The 13,189-nt window shown below is 39.6% G+C and overlaps 2 protein-coding genes across 3 annotated transcripts; both read left to right on the top strand.

Annotated features, from left to right (window-relative positions):
• Positions 1–323: 323 nt before the first annotated feature.
• On the top strand, positions 324–4,209 carry LOC134068844 (uncharacterized). 2 transcript variants are annotated; one of them, XM_062524630.1, is made up of 8 exons: positions 324–453; positions 586–633; positions 743–1,039; positions 2,084–2,386; positions 2,567–2,593; positions 2,690–2,806; positions 2,929–3,020; positions 3,245–4,209. In XM_062524630.1, the coding sequence occupies exons 1-7, from the start codon at positions 429–431 to the stop codon at positions 3,015–3,017; spliced, it is 906 nt and encodes a 301-aa protein (XP_062380614.1). In that variant the 5' UTR covers positions 324–428; the 3' UTR covers positions 3,018–3,020; positions 3,245–4,209. The 2 variants fall into 2 exon arrangements, with proteins under 2 accessions (XP_062380614.1, XP_062380615.1); XM_062524631.1 differs by lacking the exon at positions 586–633.
• A 3,539-nt stretch (positions 4,210–7,748) lies between these two features.
• Positions 7,749–12,162, top strand: LOC134068571 (T-cell-interacting, activating receptor on myeloid cells protein 1-like). Its single transcript, XM_062524254.1, has 6 exons — positions 7,749–7,823; positions 7,978–8,013; positions 8,225–8,530; positions 8,715–9,008; positions 9,403–9,438; positions 12,041–12,162. Exons 1-6 carry the CDS (start codon positions 7,799–7,801, stop codon positions 12,160–12,162), a joined length of 819 nt encoding a protein of 272 aa, XP_062380238.1. The 5' UTR covers positions 7,749–7,798.
• The last annotated feature ends 1,027 nt before the right edge of the window (positions 12,163–13,189 follow it).

The raw sequence follows: 13,189 nt of genomic DNA, 5'->3' as shown, positions 1-13,189 counted from the left end.
GGCCTGCCTCAAATAAGACTGCTCAATTCTTGTCCTGCCTTGGTGATGATTGGTTTTAGTTAGCATTAGCATCTGGTTTATTTTCATGTTTCAATTCCATGTTTGACAGTCCAGTCATGTTTTAGTTTTTTTTAGTAGGCTAACTGTGTTGGGAGGAACAAGGAAGGACACTGACAGGAAGTTTCAAGTTGTTGCTGGAAGTGTGTGTGTGTGTGTGTGTGTGTGTGTGTGTGTGTGTGTGTGTGTGTGTGTGTGTGTGTGTGTGTGTGTGTGTGTGCGTGTGTGTGTTTGTGTGTGTGTGGTGGTTGGGGGGGTGGTTGAGGGTCTGGTTCCAGTTCTTGAGTTCCAGTTCCATATTAACTTGCTTCCATCACTGCACACAGCAGACAAGACAAGATTCTTCTTTTTTGATCACAAAAAAATCCACAATGTTTGTAAACTTCTCTCTACCAAGTAAGTACAATATTCTTTTTCAGAGAATAACACACTAAAGATGCATCACACATGAACTGGCAGTAAAGTAACAGTTAGTTGTACAGCAAGATGTTAAAGATGTTTGCATAATCTGATTATTTCAACATACAGTGACTGCAGCAGTGACACTGGCATATCTGGTTATAGCACAAGACGCAGGCAAGTGCCTCTTGAACATGAAGAGGGAAAAAAAACATATTGAAAAATTTGAAGGCAGTTTGGAAAATTTAATGAAAAATATCCACTTCTCATATTTTTTTTTCCACAGATATAGAACCTGCACGGATGTATAGCTCTACTTCACGTGTTACAGTAGGCCAAGATTTTGACCTGAGGTGCAGCATGTATGGATTAACGAAAGGAAACGAGCAAGTGTTTGTTTACCTCCTCAAGAATGGAGTCGGCCAACAAAGGGTCACAACCAAAAACTGTGACGTCTATTTCACAATCAAAAGTGCCACACTGAACCATACAGGGAACTACAGCTGTGTGTTCTCAAGGAATAGCTATCAACCTGCTACAGTCCAGCTAGTGGGAGACATGCCAGTCTTCATCAAAGTGATGGGTGAGTTATTACACCGGCTAAAAGACACAATCCTCAATTCTAATACAATGCATGTTCATACACATGTGATCATAACCTCCTGAGATTGCTTTACGGCTTGGTAAATCGCAATGTGTGTGCTAAATTAACTTATTCGCCTCCCTTATTCACCTCCCAGTATGTTGTAGACTTACTTATGGACGTAGAAACGTTCCATATTGCATATTAATTTGGGGAAATGTACTAGTTGGACAATACATGCTAACTTGATCTTGAACTTAAAGCATCCTCAGTGTGCACCATTAGTACAGCACCTTGGATATGTGTTTGCCGGTGATATTTACAACAAAATGTACACACAAGTTAACAAGTTTACACACATTTTTGTACACAGAAACCTTGAGTAAATCAGGCCAATGGTCTGTTGTATCTGTGCACTCAAAAAAAATAAAATAATAAATCTACGAATGTTTAGTGTTTACACACAGTCCAGAATCTGTAGATGTGAAATTTAGTTTGGACCAAACCAAGACAAACAATTTTTTTGTCAGGAGCATGGACATCAAGGGTGTTCCTTGATTGGTTCCTTGATAGCTGAATGGTGGTTATCAACAAGTGGCTATCACATTTTACTATCACACGTTCCAAAATTCACTGCATAAAGCATGCCAGCAATCACACTAGAAACTTGCAGTGGACAATTATTCACATCTCCTGAGCTTCCATTAAGAACATCAAAAGAGTGGTGACACTTTTCACATCAAGAAAGATAATGATAACCAAATGATAAAAGTGTCCGCACTGACCAACGATAACAAAAGTCTCTCCTTGTGCTAATGAATGTGATGGCTAAAATGCGATTGGCTATTAACTTTTTATCATTGTCAAAATCGGTCTGAAAGTGATTCTCAATGATATTTGATATTGGCCAAATCGTTATAGTTAATATGTGAATGTGAATGGCCCTTTAGTCACATCTCCTGAGCTTTCTTTAAGAACATCATTGAAGTGGTGACACTTAACTGGGAAAAACTGAGACACTACTGCAAGTCTCTCTTTGTACAGATTATTTACACCCCGCGATAATTGCAGTAGATGACAGCAAGGTAAGTCAAGGGGCAGCGGTGGAATTCAGGTGTACTTCAGAGGAGAGTCCAGACACAGACATCCTTCATGCGTACCTCTGCAAGAATCAGCGCATCACTGATGTGAATATATGGGATTCTGTGAAGAAACAAGCTCGTTTTCATATGGCAAGAGTCCAGGTAGATGACTCAGGCAACTACAGCTGTGTGCTGTCACAGAGATTGCTGGCTGCAACGGAATTGCACATGTGTGGAAGAAATGCAGTACTCCTGCAGGTTCAAGGTGAGAATGACGCAAACAGGAGACTATCAACTGATGTGATATCCTTGAGAAAACATTATTTAAAGCTTTTTTGGCCACATTAATGAAGGAAAAGAAATACATTACATTTGTCATAATGTCATATTGTCCTATGATACATAATGTCCTATGATTATCACTGATTGCTGGTTATCTGTCTAGATACACACCCAGCGGTGATAGTTGTCAGTGAGTATTTTTGTCATTTTTTTAGAGAGAGATGTTATAAATATCCTGTGAATATTCCCTGTATAACACATACTATCTCTATCCATTTTGTTTTAGAGTCTGAGCATAATTCACAATGCAATGACAACCTCTCTCGGATACTGTGCTCTGTTGGAGTGGTTATGATAGGAGCTGTGGTTATTCTGGCCAGTAGTCGTATTTGTCAACGAAAAGGTTAACAATTTATCAAGTTTATCACTATTTTGATTCATTAGGGAAACGCTATCTATTTGACTTGACAAAATACAGATATTACCCTTCTTCCATAATTGCTCATGTCTTTTGGAACATTTCAGATGTGTGTGAGGCACAAGATGAGCCACCCTGTGTGAGCATCCCCATGGCATCCCTAACGGTTCCCATCAGTGGTGTAGTGGTGAAGTAAGAGGTGGGTAAACTATGAATTCTGTGATCACGGTAAGGTGGACTGTGCCATGCGGGAATCAGATTTTCAAAAGGGCATTCAGAACATGTTTGATGGTGATGGAGGTTATTGTCCAAGGTTTCTAACAACACCAATGGCACTATGATTAATTTATGAATGGTAAAAGTTGCAGTTGGTGAATACACTCTTTTGAGAGGTGAATAAACTCTCTATTTCTGGAATTTCAGAGATGGATAAACTGATTTTACTTGCGTAGACTCCACTACGTTCCTTCCTGGTTCCCATGGTCTCCCTGCCAGCGAGGACTTTAGTGCTCCACATGCAAATACACATTTATAATATACGTGTGTGTGTGTGTGTGTGTGTGTGTGTGTGTGTGTGTGTGTGTGTGTGTGTGTGTGTGTGTGTGTATTTGTGCCTGTATGTCTCTGTTGGCCTCAATGTGACATTGTGAGTGTTTTGTGATTCTATAGTCTGTAAGATAGCCAGTAGTGTGTAAAATATGCAGTTTCTTATCATCAGTAGGCTTTGAAACATTTGTGTATGTGTTGCATGGATTTCACATTTCTCCATTGTAAACTTTAGCACTAATAGTGATTTTCTAACTATGTTAGCTATCTTGATGCTGAAATATTACATTTTAAAGCTGCAGTTGGCAAGTCTGGTACATCAAGATGTAGGGTCTGGGAACTCACCATAGGCAGGGCTCAATCAGAGGGGTGGGAAAAAACAGCTACAACCAATCATCTTCTTGTTTTGAAGTCGTATGGGTAATTCACGTTAAACGGTCACAGGTCAGTTAGCTGACTTCGCAGAGAGGCCTAGATCTATTGGCAAACGTGTATATCCTGGTTGGTGGACAGCCCTGTGCCCAGCTAACAGCCCTGTGCTTATTGGGCCAGAAGAACCGGTAACGGTGGATTTTTTCAAAACTAACAGGCTCTAGGTGGCTAGTTTTTTTTCTCTGAAACCGGTTGATTTATGTTGTTCTATCGGAGCGTACTATCTGTTTCAGTGAATACGATCACAAATATCTTGCCAACTGCAGCTTTAATATTGCTGAATGTGAATTCAGCAGGCTAAAATAGCTTAAAGATTGTCAAATGAACCGTATATTTGACACAATTGTTCCTTTTTTTCAAATACCTGTTTTTTCCGTTAAAAATTGTTAAAAATAAAAATTGTGCACTTATTTTCAACAGCAAAACAGATTTTGACATATTGTGTGGTCCAGTTTTCTGCTAACAATAAAGATTTTTTTTTTAAAAATATATAAATGTGTACAGCATGTGAGGGATGGTGATTTGTGGCAGCATTATGTTTCAATTGCCCTAGGGCATTTGTTTCTACTTATTAATAATGCATTGACAATTATTGACAATTTTTGCATCATATTAACATTTTGAAAACTTTGTGACTCCCTATCATGTCTTTGACATGTATATATTAGAAATCAGCTTTTGGATAATTAAATTAACAACCAGATGTATTTTCTCCTGAAGCATCTCAAATCATCTGGATCATTTTGATTATGTGGCCATGAAAAGGACAGATGAAAAAAAAACCACTAGCTGCCCATGATACCCCATAGCTTAAAGGTATACCATGCAGTTTCAGGTATTTTTTGCCACTGCAGAGCTCTCCCTACAGTCGGCATACATGTTTTATTCATATTCAGATTTGTGTATTTCACCTCTCCTTTTAGAAATATGCGCTCCAAAGTGCTGTGACATACCACCTGGAATTCCTTTATCAAACATTCCATGGCTAGTAGAAGCATTTTAGCTTATAGAACTGTGCCATATTCACCAAAAATACTATTGATTCACGGTTTGGTAGTTCATCTCGAAAAAGTAACATAATTAGCTCTACACCAGCAGCGGCACATTCATGTTGGTGCTGGTGTCCGCAACACTTAAATAGCCGACCAGGCGTTCAGAACTGTGTTGGTGTAATTATCTCAGTTACTGTAGAGCTACAGTTTGCAAGATTGAGTGGATCAACATTTTGAATGTGTACAACTGTAATGCCCCTCCCTCACTACCACCGAGCACCCTCCCATCGAGTCTGTGCACAAATTGTGATTGACAGTCAGATCTGCCAATGATCATATAGCCCTGCGCTTATAGCCCTAGAAGAACTGGGAGCGGTGGATCTTTGCAAAACAAATAATGGACTGTAGGTGGAGACAGAAGTGCAGGGATTTTTCTAAAACCAGCTGATTTGTTATTCTGTCGGAGCATACTGTCAGTTTCAGTGAATTATGATCAAAAACATCTTATAAAACAGCAGCTTTAAAACAGAGGGAATGCAGTTTTATATACTGTAAAAATACCAGCCAGGCTGGCAGGCGTGCCACAGAGGAAAAGTGCTTTAGTGTTGCTTTAAATTGAATAGGGCCATAATGTTTTTTGAAAGGGGCAGGGTTGTTTTTGAAGGGGGGCAAAGCCCCCTCGTGATCCCGGGCCTGAAGAGGATACATGACCTCTTCTCTGTACATGCAATAACACAATCAGAGTCCATTACCCATACTGTATTAGCATTTCACCGAACCACAATTCCCCCATCATGTCCGTGGCTTCAAGACCTCATACTGCTGGTCAGTAAGATGTGAACTTACTTATATGACCTGTTCATAAAGTTGCCATGAGTCATTCACAACATCCTCTCACACAGATAGCAGGGGCAGTGCTAAAGTAGTGGCTAAGGAGCTGGACTAGCATGGAAGTAGCCGGGTCATTCCATGCCAAATCAACCAGAGCCCACGCACTTGCGTCTCAAACAAATCTGAAAAAAATACCATGTGTGCCTATGTTACCCAGGAGACACTCTGTAAAATGTTTTTGTGCTAAGATCAATACTTTTCAAGTAACAGCCAGTTTTACAGGGGGAGGGGGGTGTCAAATTTGTTCTACCTCTTATTTTTGTCAAAGTTCACAAGCTCATTGCTCAAGAACTAGAATTTGTAGGAGGCTCAAATTTTGCAGGCTGGTGCATAAATAGGAATAGTATGCAGTAAAATCACCACGAGTAGTCTGGATGATCCTGCATGGTCATAGCAGTCCCTCAAAGTTGATCAAAATTTTATTGGAGTTCTTGGCTGGGCTCTGTTTAGACTTACAGAAGACATATTTTTACTCAACATAGGCTCTTGATTTTTTTTTCTCTCATTGAGATCAGTAGAAACACTCTCCGAAAAAGCAATGAAGAGAAAAGAAAATCCATCAGGGACTGAACAGCAGACCTCACAAGTTTGAAAAATAATTTTGGATCTCATATTCAGAGCACCCTAACACCTTGTGGGAATATACAAAGATTTTTTTTTATATTTTTTTCTATAATCTGCATTACCTCTTCTTTTTAAAAACACCAATTTGACTTGTCTTATGCGAATCTTTCTTTTTCATTTTCCACCCTAAACATGGACAAAATGCACCATTGAGATCAATATGTTTTGTCCCCAACCGGCAATTTCAGTGATTCAGTGATTTTAGTGGCACCTAGTGGTTACTCTATACAAAACAAATCTCTCAATAGATCTCTATGGTGCATTTTGCCCTTGTTCAGGGTGGGAAATGAAAAAGAAAGATTTGCATAAGACAAGTCAAATTGGTGTTTTTAAAAAGAAGATGTAATGCAGATTATAGAAAAAAATATAAAAAAAATCTTTGTATATTCCCACAAGGTGTTAGGGTGCTCTGAATATGAGATCCAAATTTATTTTTCAAACTTGTGAGGTCTGCTGTTCAGTCCCTGATGGATTTTCTTTTCTCTTCATTGCTTTTTCGGAGAGTGTTTCTACTTATCTCAATAAGAAAAAAAACCCAAGAGTCTATGTTGAGTAAAAATGTGTCTTCTGAAGGCCTAAACAGAACACAGCCAAAAACTCCAATAAAATGTTGATCAACTTTGAGGGACTGCTATGACCATGAAGGATCATCCAGACTACTCGTAATGATTTTACTGCATACTATTCCTATTTATGCACCAGCCTGCAAAATTTGAGCCTCCTACGGATTCTAGTTCTTGAGCAATGAGCTTGTGAACTTTGACAAAAAAAAGAGGCAGAACAAATTTGACACCCCCCTCCCCCTGTAAAACTGACTGTTACTTGAAAAGTATTGATCTTAGCACAAAAACATTTTACAGAGTGTCTCCTGGGTAACATAGGCACACATGGTATTTTTTTCAGATTTTTTTGAGACGCAAGTGCGTGGGCTCTGGTTGATTTGGCGTGGAATGACCCAGCCTGAAAAGTTGTGGGTTCAATTCCTGGCTTCTACCATTGTCCCTTGAGTAAGACACTTAACACTTAACTGGGGAAAATGGCCCTTGCAACATAATTGACATGCATGAATGTAAGTTGCTTTGGATTAAATTAAATTAAAATGTATTTTAATTTAAATATATTTAAATTTTAAATAATATATCTAAATATTAAATTAAATATATAGACTAAATGTATCAATGTTTTGCCCCCGCCATCTGCTGGGCGCAACCTTCTAAATCCTAACATTCCATAGAATACAAACTCCTGGTTGGCCATGTTACCACCCTAACTAGTTCAAGACAGAGTCACATATAGAAAGACTGCAGTGGGACAACCAGGGGCTGCCATGCTATTTTTACCATAGAGGTTACCATAGAACAAACAGCATCCTTTTAGCACATTTCTTACAGAAATACCCCCGCACACAGTCACAACTCTTTGATATCACACATCCTGTGTCTCAACAAGTGGGGATGTGGTTAAAATATCTGTCCTTCTCACAGCAAGCAAAATGGCTTCTCTCGTTGTTGTGATATGTAAGTTTTCGTTTCCAAAATACTTTTTTAGTTATTTATACACTCTGATGTGACACATTGTTTACTGTTGTTTCATATCATCAGTGTTCGGCATATTCAGATGCTGTGTGTCTTACTTACGCTTTGTCTTATCATTTTGTGTCCATGCTTATAGCGTTGCTGGTTGCATGGACCACCATGTTGAATGCAGGTAAGAGAGTCAGTCTACGAATACAAGTGAGACTAGATGTCAAACCATGCCACTAACCAAAATGTACAACAGTATTTACAGTTTATACCTTTTACTACAGGATTAGTGTTGATTCCCAGTCAAAGTACTGTACTGTACATGTCTAGACTAAATACAGAACAAAGGTAAACAAATGTGTACAATCTACAGCTGAAATGCTGTTCACTTAAAGATGCTATCATACACCCAGCGCTTATATCTGCATCAAGAACTTTGGCAAAAAAAGGAGACAGTGTGAACCTGAAATGCTCTATATCTGATGATAAGATATCAGAGTATCCTCAGAACATGTACCTGTGTAAGGATGGGGTTGGAATCCGCATGCAAATGCTGATTGAGGAAAATTTCACATCTTTTGCTGTGAATAACTTCACCAGCATGGACTCTGGAGAATACACTTGTGTGTACTCCACTACAAAAATGCAACCCAAAGACATGAACACAACAGGAAAGGAGTTGGTTGTCATAAAACTTCACGGTAATTACTGTAACAGTTTCTTTTCATGTTAATTAAAGGATTTACAGAGAGTAACATGAAAGAGGTATACTGTTTAAACACATTTTACCTGCAACATAAATTCAACAAATTGTTTCAACAATAGACATGACTGTTATAGGTACTGAAAGGAATGTGAACTATAATTTCCTTTTGACACACTCAGAAGTCCCTCCCGCAACCATTTCTGGGGAAAATACTGAGTTAACTGTGGGAGACATTCTGCAGCTCCAGTGCCAGATCACTGAACGTGAATATCGTGAACATCTTGTTTTCCACCTGTACAAAAATGGCGTTGGCATCCCTGAGACACCAGAGAGGAACAGCAACAACACTCACGCTGTCTTCATGATCAGAAACATCACAACACGAGACTCTGGCATCTACAGCTGTCTGTTTGTTGAGGAGAACTTGCCCATGGAAGTGAGGGGAGAGGGAGTAAATTCCATTCACATTAAGGGTGAGTCCATTCTGCCCATTGTTCTGAGCTCAAAAACAGTTGTTGGTCACCTGATAGATTTAAAATGGATAGTTTGGGTCCTTGATTGTTATTTGATGAATTGTCCACTCTCGATATCACTGTGAAACCTAGCGCATCCCCTTCACGTCCCTGGGTTCACTTAGCCTATCCACCTCCATGACCAGTTTACATCACATCAAAACAGACCTACAGTAGTAGTGGCCCAGCATGGCCTTAGCAGCGTAGCCTTAGACTGGAATACAAATATCACAATGTTTGTCGCTCCACCAGTGTGAGTCTCAGTAGAATACATAACCTGTACACTGTATGGCATGATTATTATGCTAAAATCATTATGTTTTATTTATGGCTTTTTCACTTTTTTTTATGTCAGTGTTTTCTGCTGAGGATTTGAATGCGGAGGACTGTGGTAAGTACAAACATTCCCATTTCTGATTTTTTTTTTTTTTTAAATTCCATTGCAAAAATGGTAACATTATGGGAGACTAGATACAGTTTTTGTTTTACTTCCATGTGTTTTTTTTTGAAAACTTATATATGCCACATATGCCTTGACTATTTGCACAATTAATTCACAAAGCATTTTGATGCTGAAAGTAGAACCCAAGTCTGGATAAGCTTAGATGATGCAACACGTAGCAAGTTTTGGATAGTGTTTGAATTGATCTCATCAGTGTGTAAGACTACAGTGTACTGTATGTGTTTTTGAGGTTTTGTGAGTGATGTCTGAAGGAAAGAGTTTTTTTCCTTTTTTTTTAGATTTAATGGTTTTAAGTGAAGTGTTTAGTTCTGACCTGAAAGTAGGACATTTTGGAAGTATATGAATTTGTGTTTTGGTACCCTCGTGCAATTAGAAGTGAATGCTATATGGTGCACACAGCAATGAGTTATATTAACACCCCATCTGATCCAAATATCAGATGCGTGTTTTATTGTTCAAGTGCTTCTTGGCACTGTTGTGCCACCACCGTCATGTTTCCTGTTCACAGTAGCTTTGTGGCCATGCACTGAACTCACCATTTCTTTGAAATGAACCATGTTGTTATGAATTTCCAACCAGTGAAATGTTATGAGTGGACTGATGTCTAACCAGAGTGTTCATATGGTCTGCAATCCCAACAAAGGCCAAGAGCTATGCCACCCAGCCAGGCGCGTAGGAACGTAGTAAGCATTGGGGGGGACAAGAATGATGTCCATTGCGCGCGCCAAATTTTTTTTATATTAGTAAATAAAGGGGGCGAATTATAAGTCACATAAGAGATAAAAAAAAAAACCTATTGCTGAAGTTTTAATGGCCCTCTGTAAGATGCCGCTTTGAAAATATGTATTTCAGTCTTTTTCTTAACCTATTTTTGGAACTGGGAAGAACATCTGCACATAGGCTATTCAGAACACATTTTTTCCCTGAAAACGCACACAGCTAGTCTTTAGGACAACTTAAACTGACTCCCGCGCTGTGGCTATTGTTACCTGTATGCAGCCAGCTCAACAAAGTAACGTGGTTAGAAGATTCCTGTATGCTGCATTGCCGTGACCATTTCCTTGTGGATTTTTCTCATTGGAATACAGCTAACGAACGCGAAAGCTGCATTGCCTTGCGCATCAGTGTTGGAACGATACTGAACAAACTGTGAGATAAACATTGTTTTTCGTGTCTGGGAGATCTCGTTGTCGTTTTTGACTGTCGGCTTCTTATGTTTATTGTTTGGCCGTATGGACACTGAACTTTGAGGGGGTGTTTGTTTGTGCATTATGAAGCTTTGTGTTAATTAGTAGCCTAGCCTATGTGTCGGGCCTTCACCTCAGCGCGTAAGTTGCGCGCTAGGTGGCCACGAACGAACTCATTGCTTAATTTGTGACAAAATACAGTGAGTAGCCTATTCATCTTTCATTTGTGTTTTTTCATTTGTTATATTATTGCATGTTTGACGTAGTTTGTAAACAGGCATTCTGCCCGTTTATCTTAAGTCAACCGAGGCCTTCGGTTGCTCATATCCGCCCGTAACCTTATGTACGTCGTGACAGTGTGTAGATTATAATAAGAGGCAAATTGTTACACATTTAAAAGCATAGCCTATAATAGGATGAACGAAGTGTATGGACTTGCTAAATCCAGGTAACCAGATAATTAGGCTATGTGCCACGTCAAGTGATAAGCTTAAAAGCGACAGCCGTAAGACTAACTTATTTAGGCTATCGTAGACTAGGCCTACTGTATTCACCCACAATAGGCTATCCTCTTAACTATTTCGAAAAGAATGAAAGAAGGCCGTAAACTAAATATTTGGACTGAGAGAGTAGCCTACATTAGCTTTCAGACACTCAAGGTGAGAAAGTGCTCCATGCTGCATTATTGAGACGGGCTTCGTTTCGGGAAACATTATTAAAACACAATGTGAAAGACCTCCGATGCGCACCGATAGCTTTAGTTATGGGGCCGTAACTCAGGAGGATATAATTGAGCTAAGTAATCAACAACATCTGTACTTTGCAGCGTTTTTCTTTCGGAAGGGGGTCCAACATTGGGGGTGTCCCGACCCCCCCGACCCCCGTGGTTCCTACGCGCCTGCACCCAGCACGTATTTCTCTTCACAAGACTACAGTACTCAAAGGAGACCCTCTACAAATCATCTGTTCTTTTGAGAATCCTGCACATAAGTCTAGTGAATTCAACATGTACCTTTGCAAGGATGGACAAAGAATCCAGATTTCTAAAGGTGTCCGGATGTCTGTCATTAATTTCACTGTGGAAACATCTAGTAGTGATGTGTCAGGTTCCTACAGCTGTGTATATTCAATTGTTAATCTGGTTAATCAACAATGTCATTCAAAACCAGCCGCAGACTCTGTCGACATCAAGGTCTTTGGTAAGAGTCAGCTATCTGTACTGTATACTACCCTATAATTTCTTGTCTGCTTTCACCACCTAACTAACAGCAAACTTTCATGACACCTGGACAAGCAAAAGGACATCTGACTAAAGTAAATGCATTTCTATTCTTGCTTCACAGACCCAGATGGTAGTGGTTCCTCAGGAATCATTGCAGCTGTGACAGTGATCTTCCTGATGGTCCTAGCAGCACTCTTAGGATATCAGTACAGGGGTCGCCTGAAACACTGTGAGTATGCTTGACTGGCAGAAGGACTGTTGTTTGACCTGATTAAGTGAAACTGTCATTTGGCTTCAGAGTGTCCTTGATTCGACTAAACTAAGGAACTAAGGTACAATGATGTGCCTTGTTCTTCTTGATGTCACTAATCAAACCATAAGGCCACATATCTGGTAGCCTGGCTATCGCCATACCACATCGCCATACCACGCTCAATCTTTTAAGATCGAACATTAGTCTGGGGAAGCTGCACTTTGTCTCTACCGCACAAGAGGCGTGATCAATGGGCATCGTTCAAATGACTCCTATGCTTGGATAGTCCTTCAACCAATCAGACCAATGATCCGGTGCGTCTTTTGGATAAGCTAGTTTCTGATTGGAGCCGAAGGTTCTGGCAGGGAACAGAGGAGATAGATACTGTATGCAGGTTTCTAGCCTGAGCTACTGGGCGAAATCCAAATTCGCCGGAAGTTCAGGCAGGGGTCCTACATGTATAATTAGATACAGTAGAGTAATTCATCACCATATTTGGAGCATATTCCAACATTGACACTAAAAGTTTAGGCCGTCTAGCCTACTCACCTACAAACAGCAGACAAAGAATAATAAACAAATCCATTTCTCGTCAGCGATCCTTCATCTACATTCTAAAGTGGACACCGATCAGAAATCCTCGCGGCCGCGGGCAATATTTAAAAAGCTACTGATGGAAATAAGATAGATCGCAGTCTTGTTACTGTAATTGGTTTGACCAGAAGGAAGGAGGTTCCATTTCCTTCAAACGTTTTGTTTAAAATAAAAGTCCTCTGAACTTTAGGCCTATCATCAAAATAATGCATGATCAGATGATTTTTTTTACATTTAGCCTACATTTACAGATCTAGTTCACTGTTGCCAACACATTTTCAGGGGAAATTGCTATTGGCAGGTTGATTTGTTCCTATACATTGCTAGATCATGGCGTGATCATGCTATCCTCATCCTAATAACAAATTTGTTCATGTCAAAGCATGTCAAGGGTTTTGAAAAAAGCTTTAAACGTTAAATGTC

The sequence above is a fragment of the Sardina pilchardus genome, chromosome 21 (genome assembly GCF_963854185.1).
Source record: "Sardina pilchardus chromosome 21, fSarPil1.1, whole genome shotgun sequence".
Classification (NCBI taxonomy): Eukaryota; Metazoa; Chordata; class Actinopteri; order Clupeiformes; family Clupeidae; genus Sardina; species Sardina pilchardus.
The sequence above is the reverse complement of the archived record's forward strand: the minus strand, read 5'-3'. Positions and strand labels throughout refer to the sequence as shown.

What these genes read in the sequence shown, in the direction of transcription:
- LOC134068844 (XM_062524630.1), top strand. Translation starts at nt 429, where the DNA reads ATGTTTGTAAACTTCTCTCTACCAA. An exon ending in AGTACTCCTGCAGGTTCAAG is followed by an intron (nt 2,387 to 2,566) that starts GTGAGAATGACG and finishes TTATCTGTCTAG; the next exon opens with ATACACACCCAGCGGTGATA. An exon ending in CCCAGCGGTGATAGTTGTCA is followed by an intron (nt 2,594 to 2,689) that starts GTGAGTATTTTT and finishes ATTTTGTTTTAG; the next exon opens with AGTCTGAGCATAATTCACAA.
- LOC134068571 (XM_062524254.1), top strand. Translation starts at nt 7,799, where the DNA reads ATGGCTTCTCTCGTTGTTGTGATAT. An exon ending in GACCACCATGTTGAATGCAG is followed by an intron (nt 8,014 to 8,224) that starts GTAAGAGAGTCA and finishes GTTCACTTAAAG; the next exon opens with ATGCTATCATACACCCAGCG. An exon ending in AAATTCCATTCACATTAAGG is followed by an intron (nt 9,009 to 9,402) that starts GTGAGTCCATTC and finishes TTTTTATGTCAG; the next exon opens with TGTTTTCTGCTGAGGATTTG.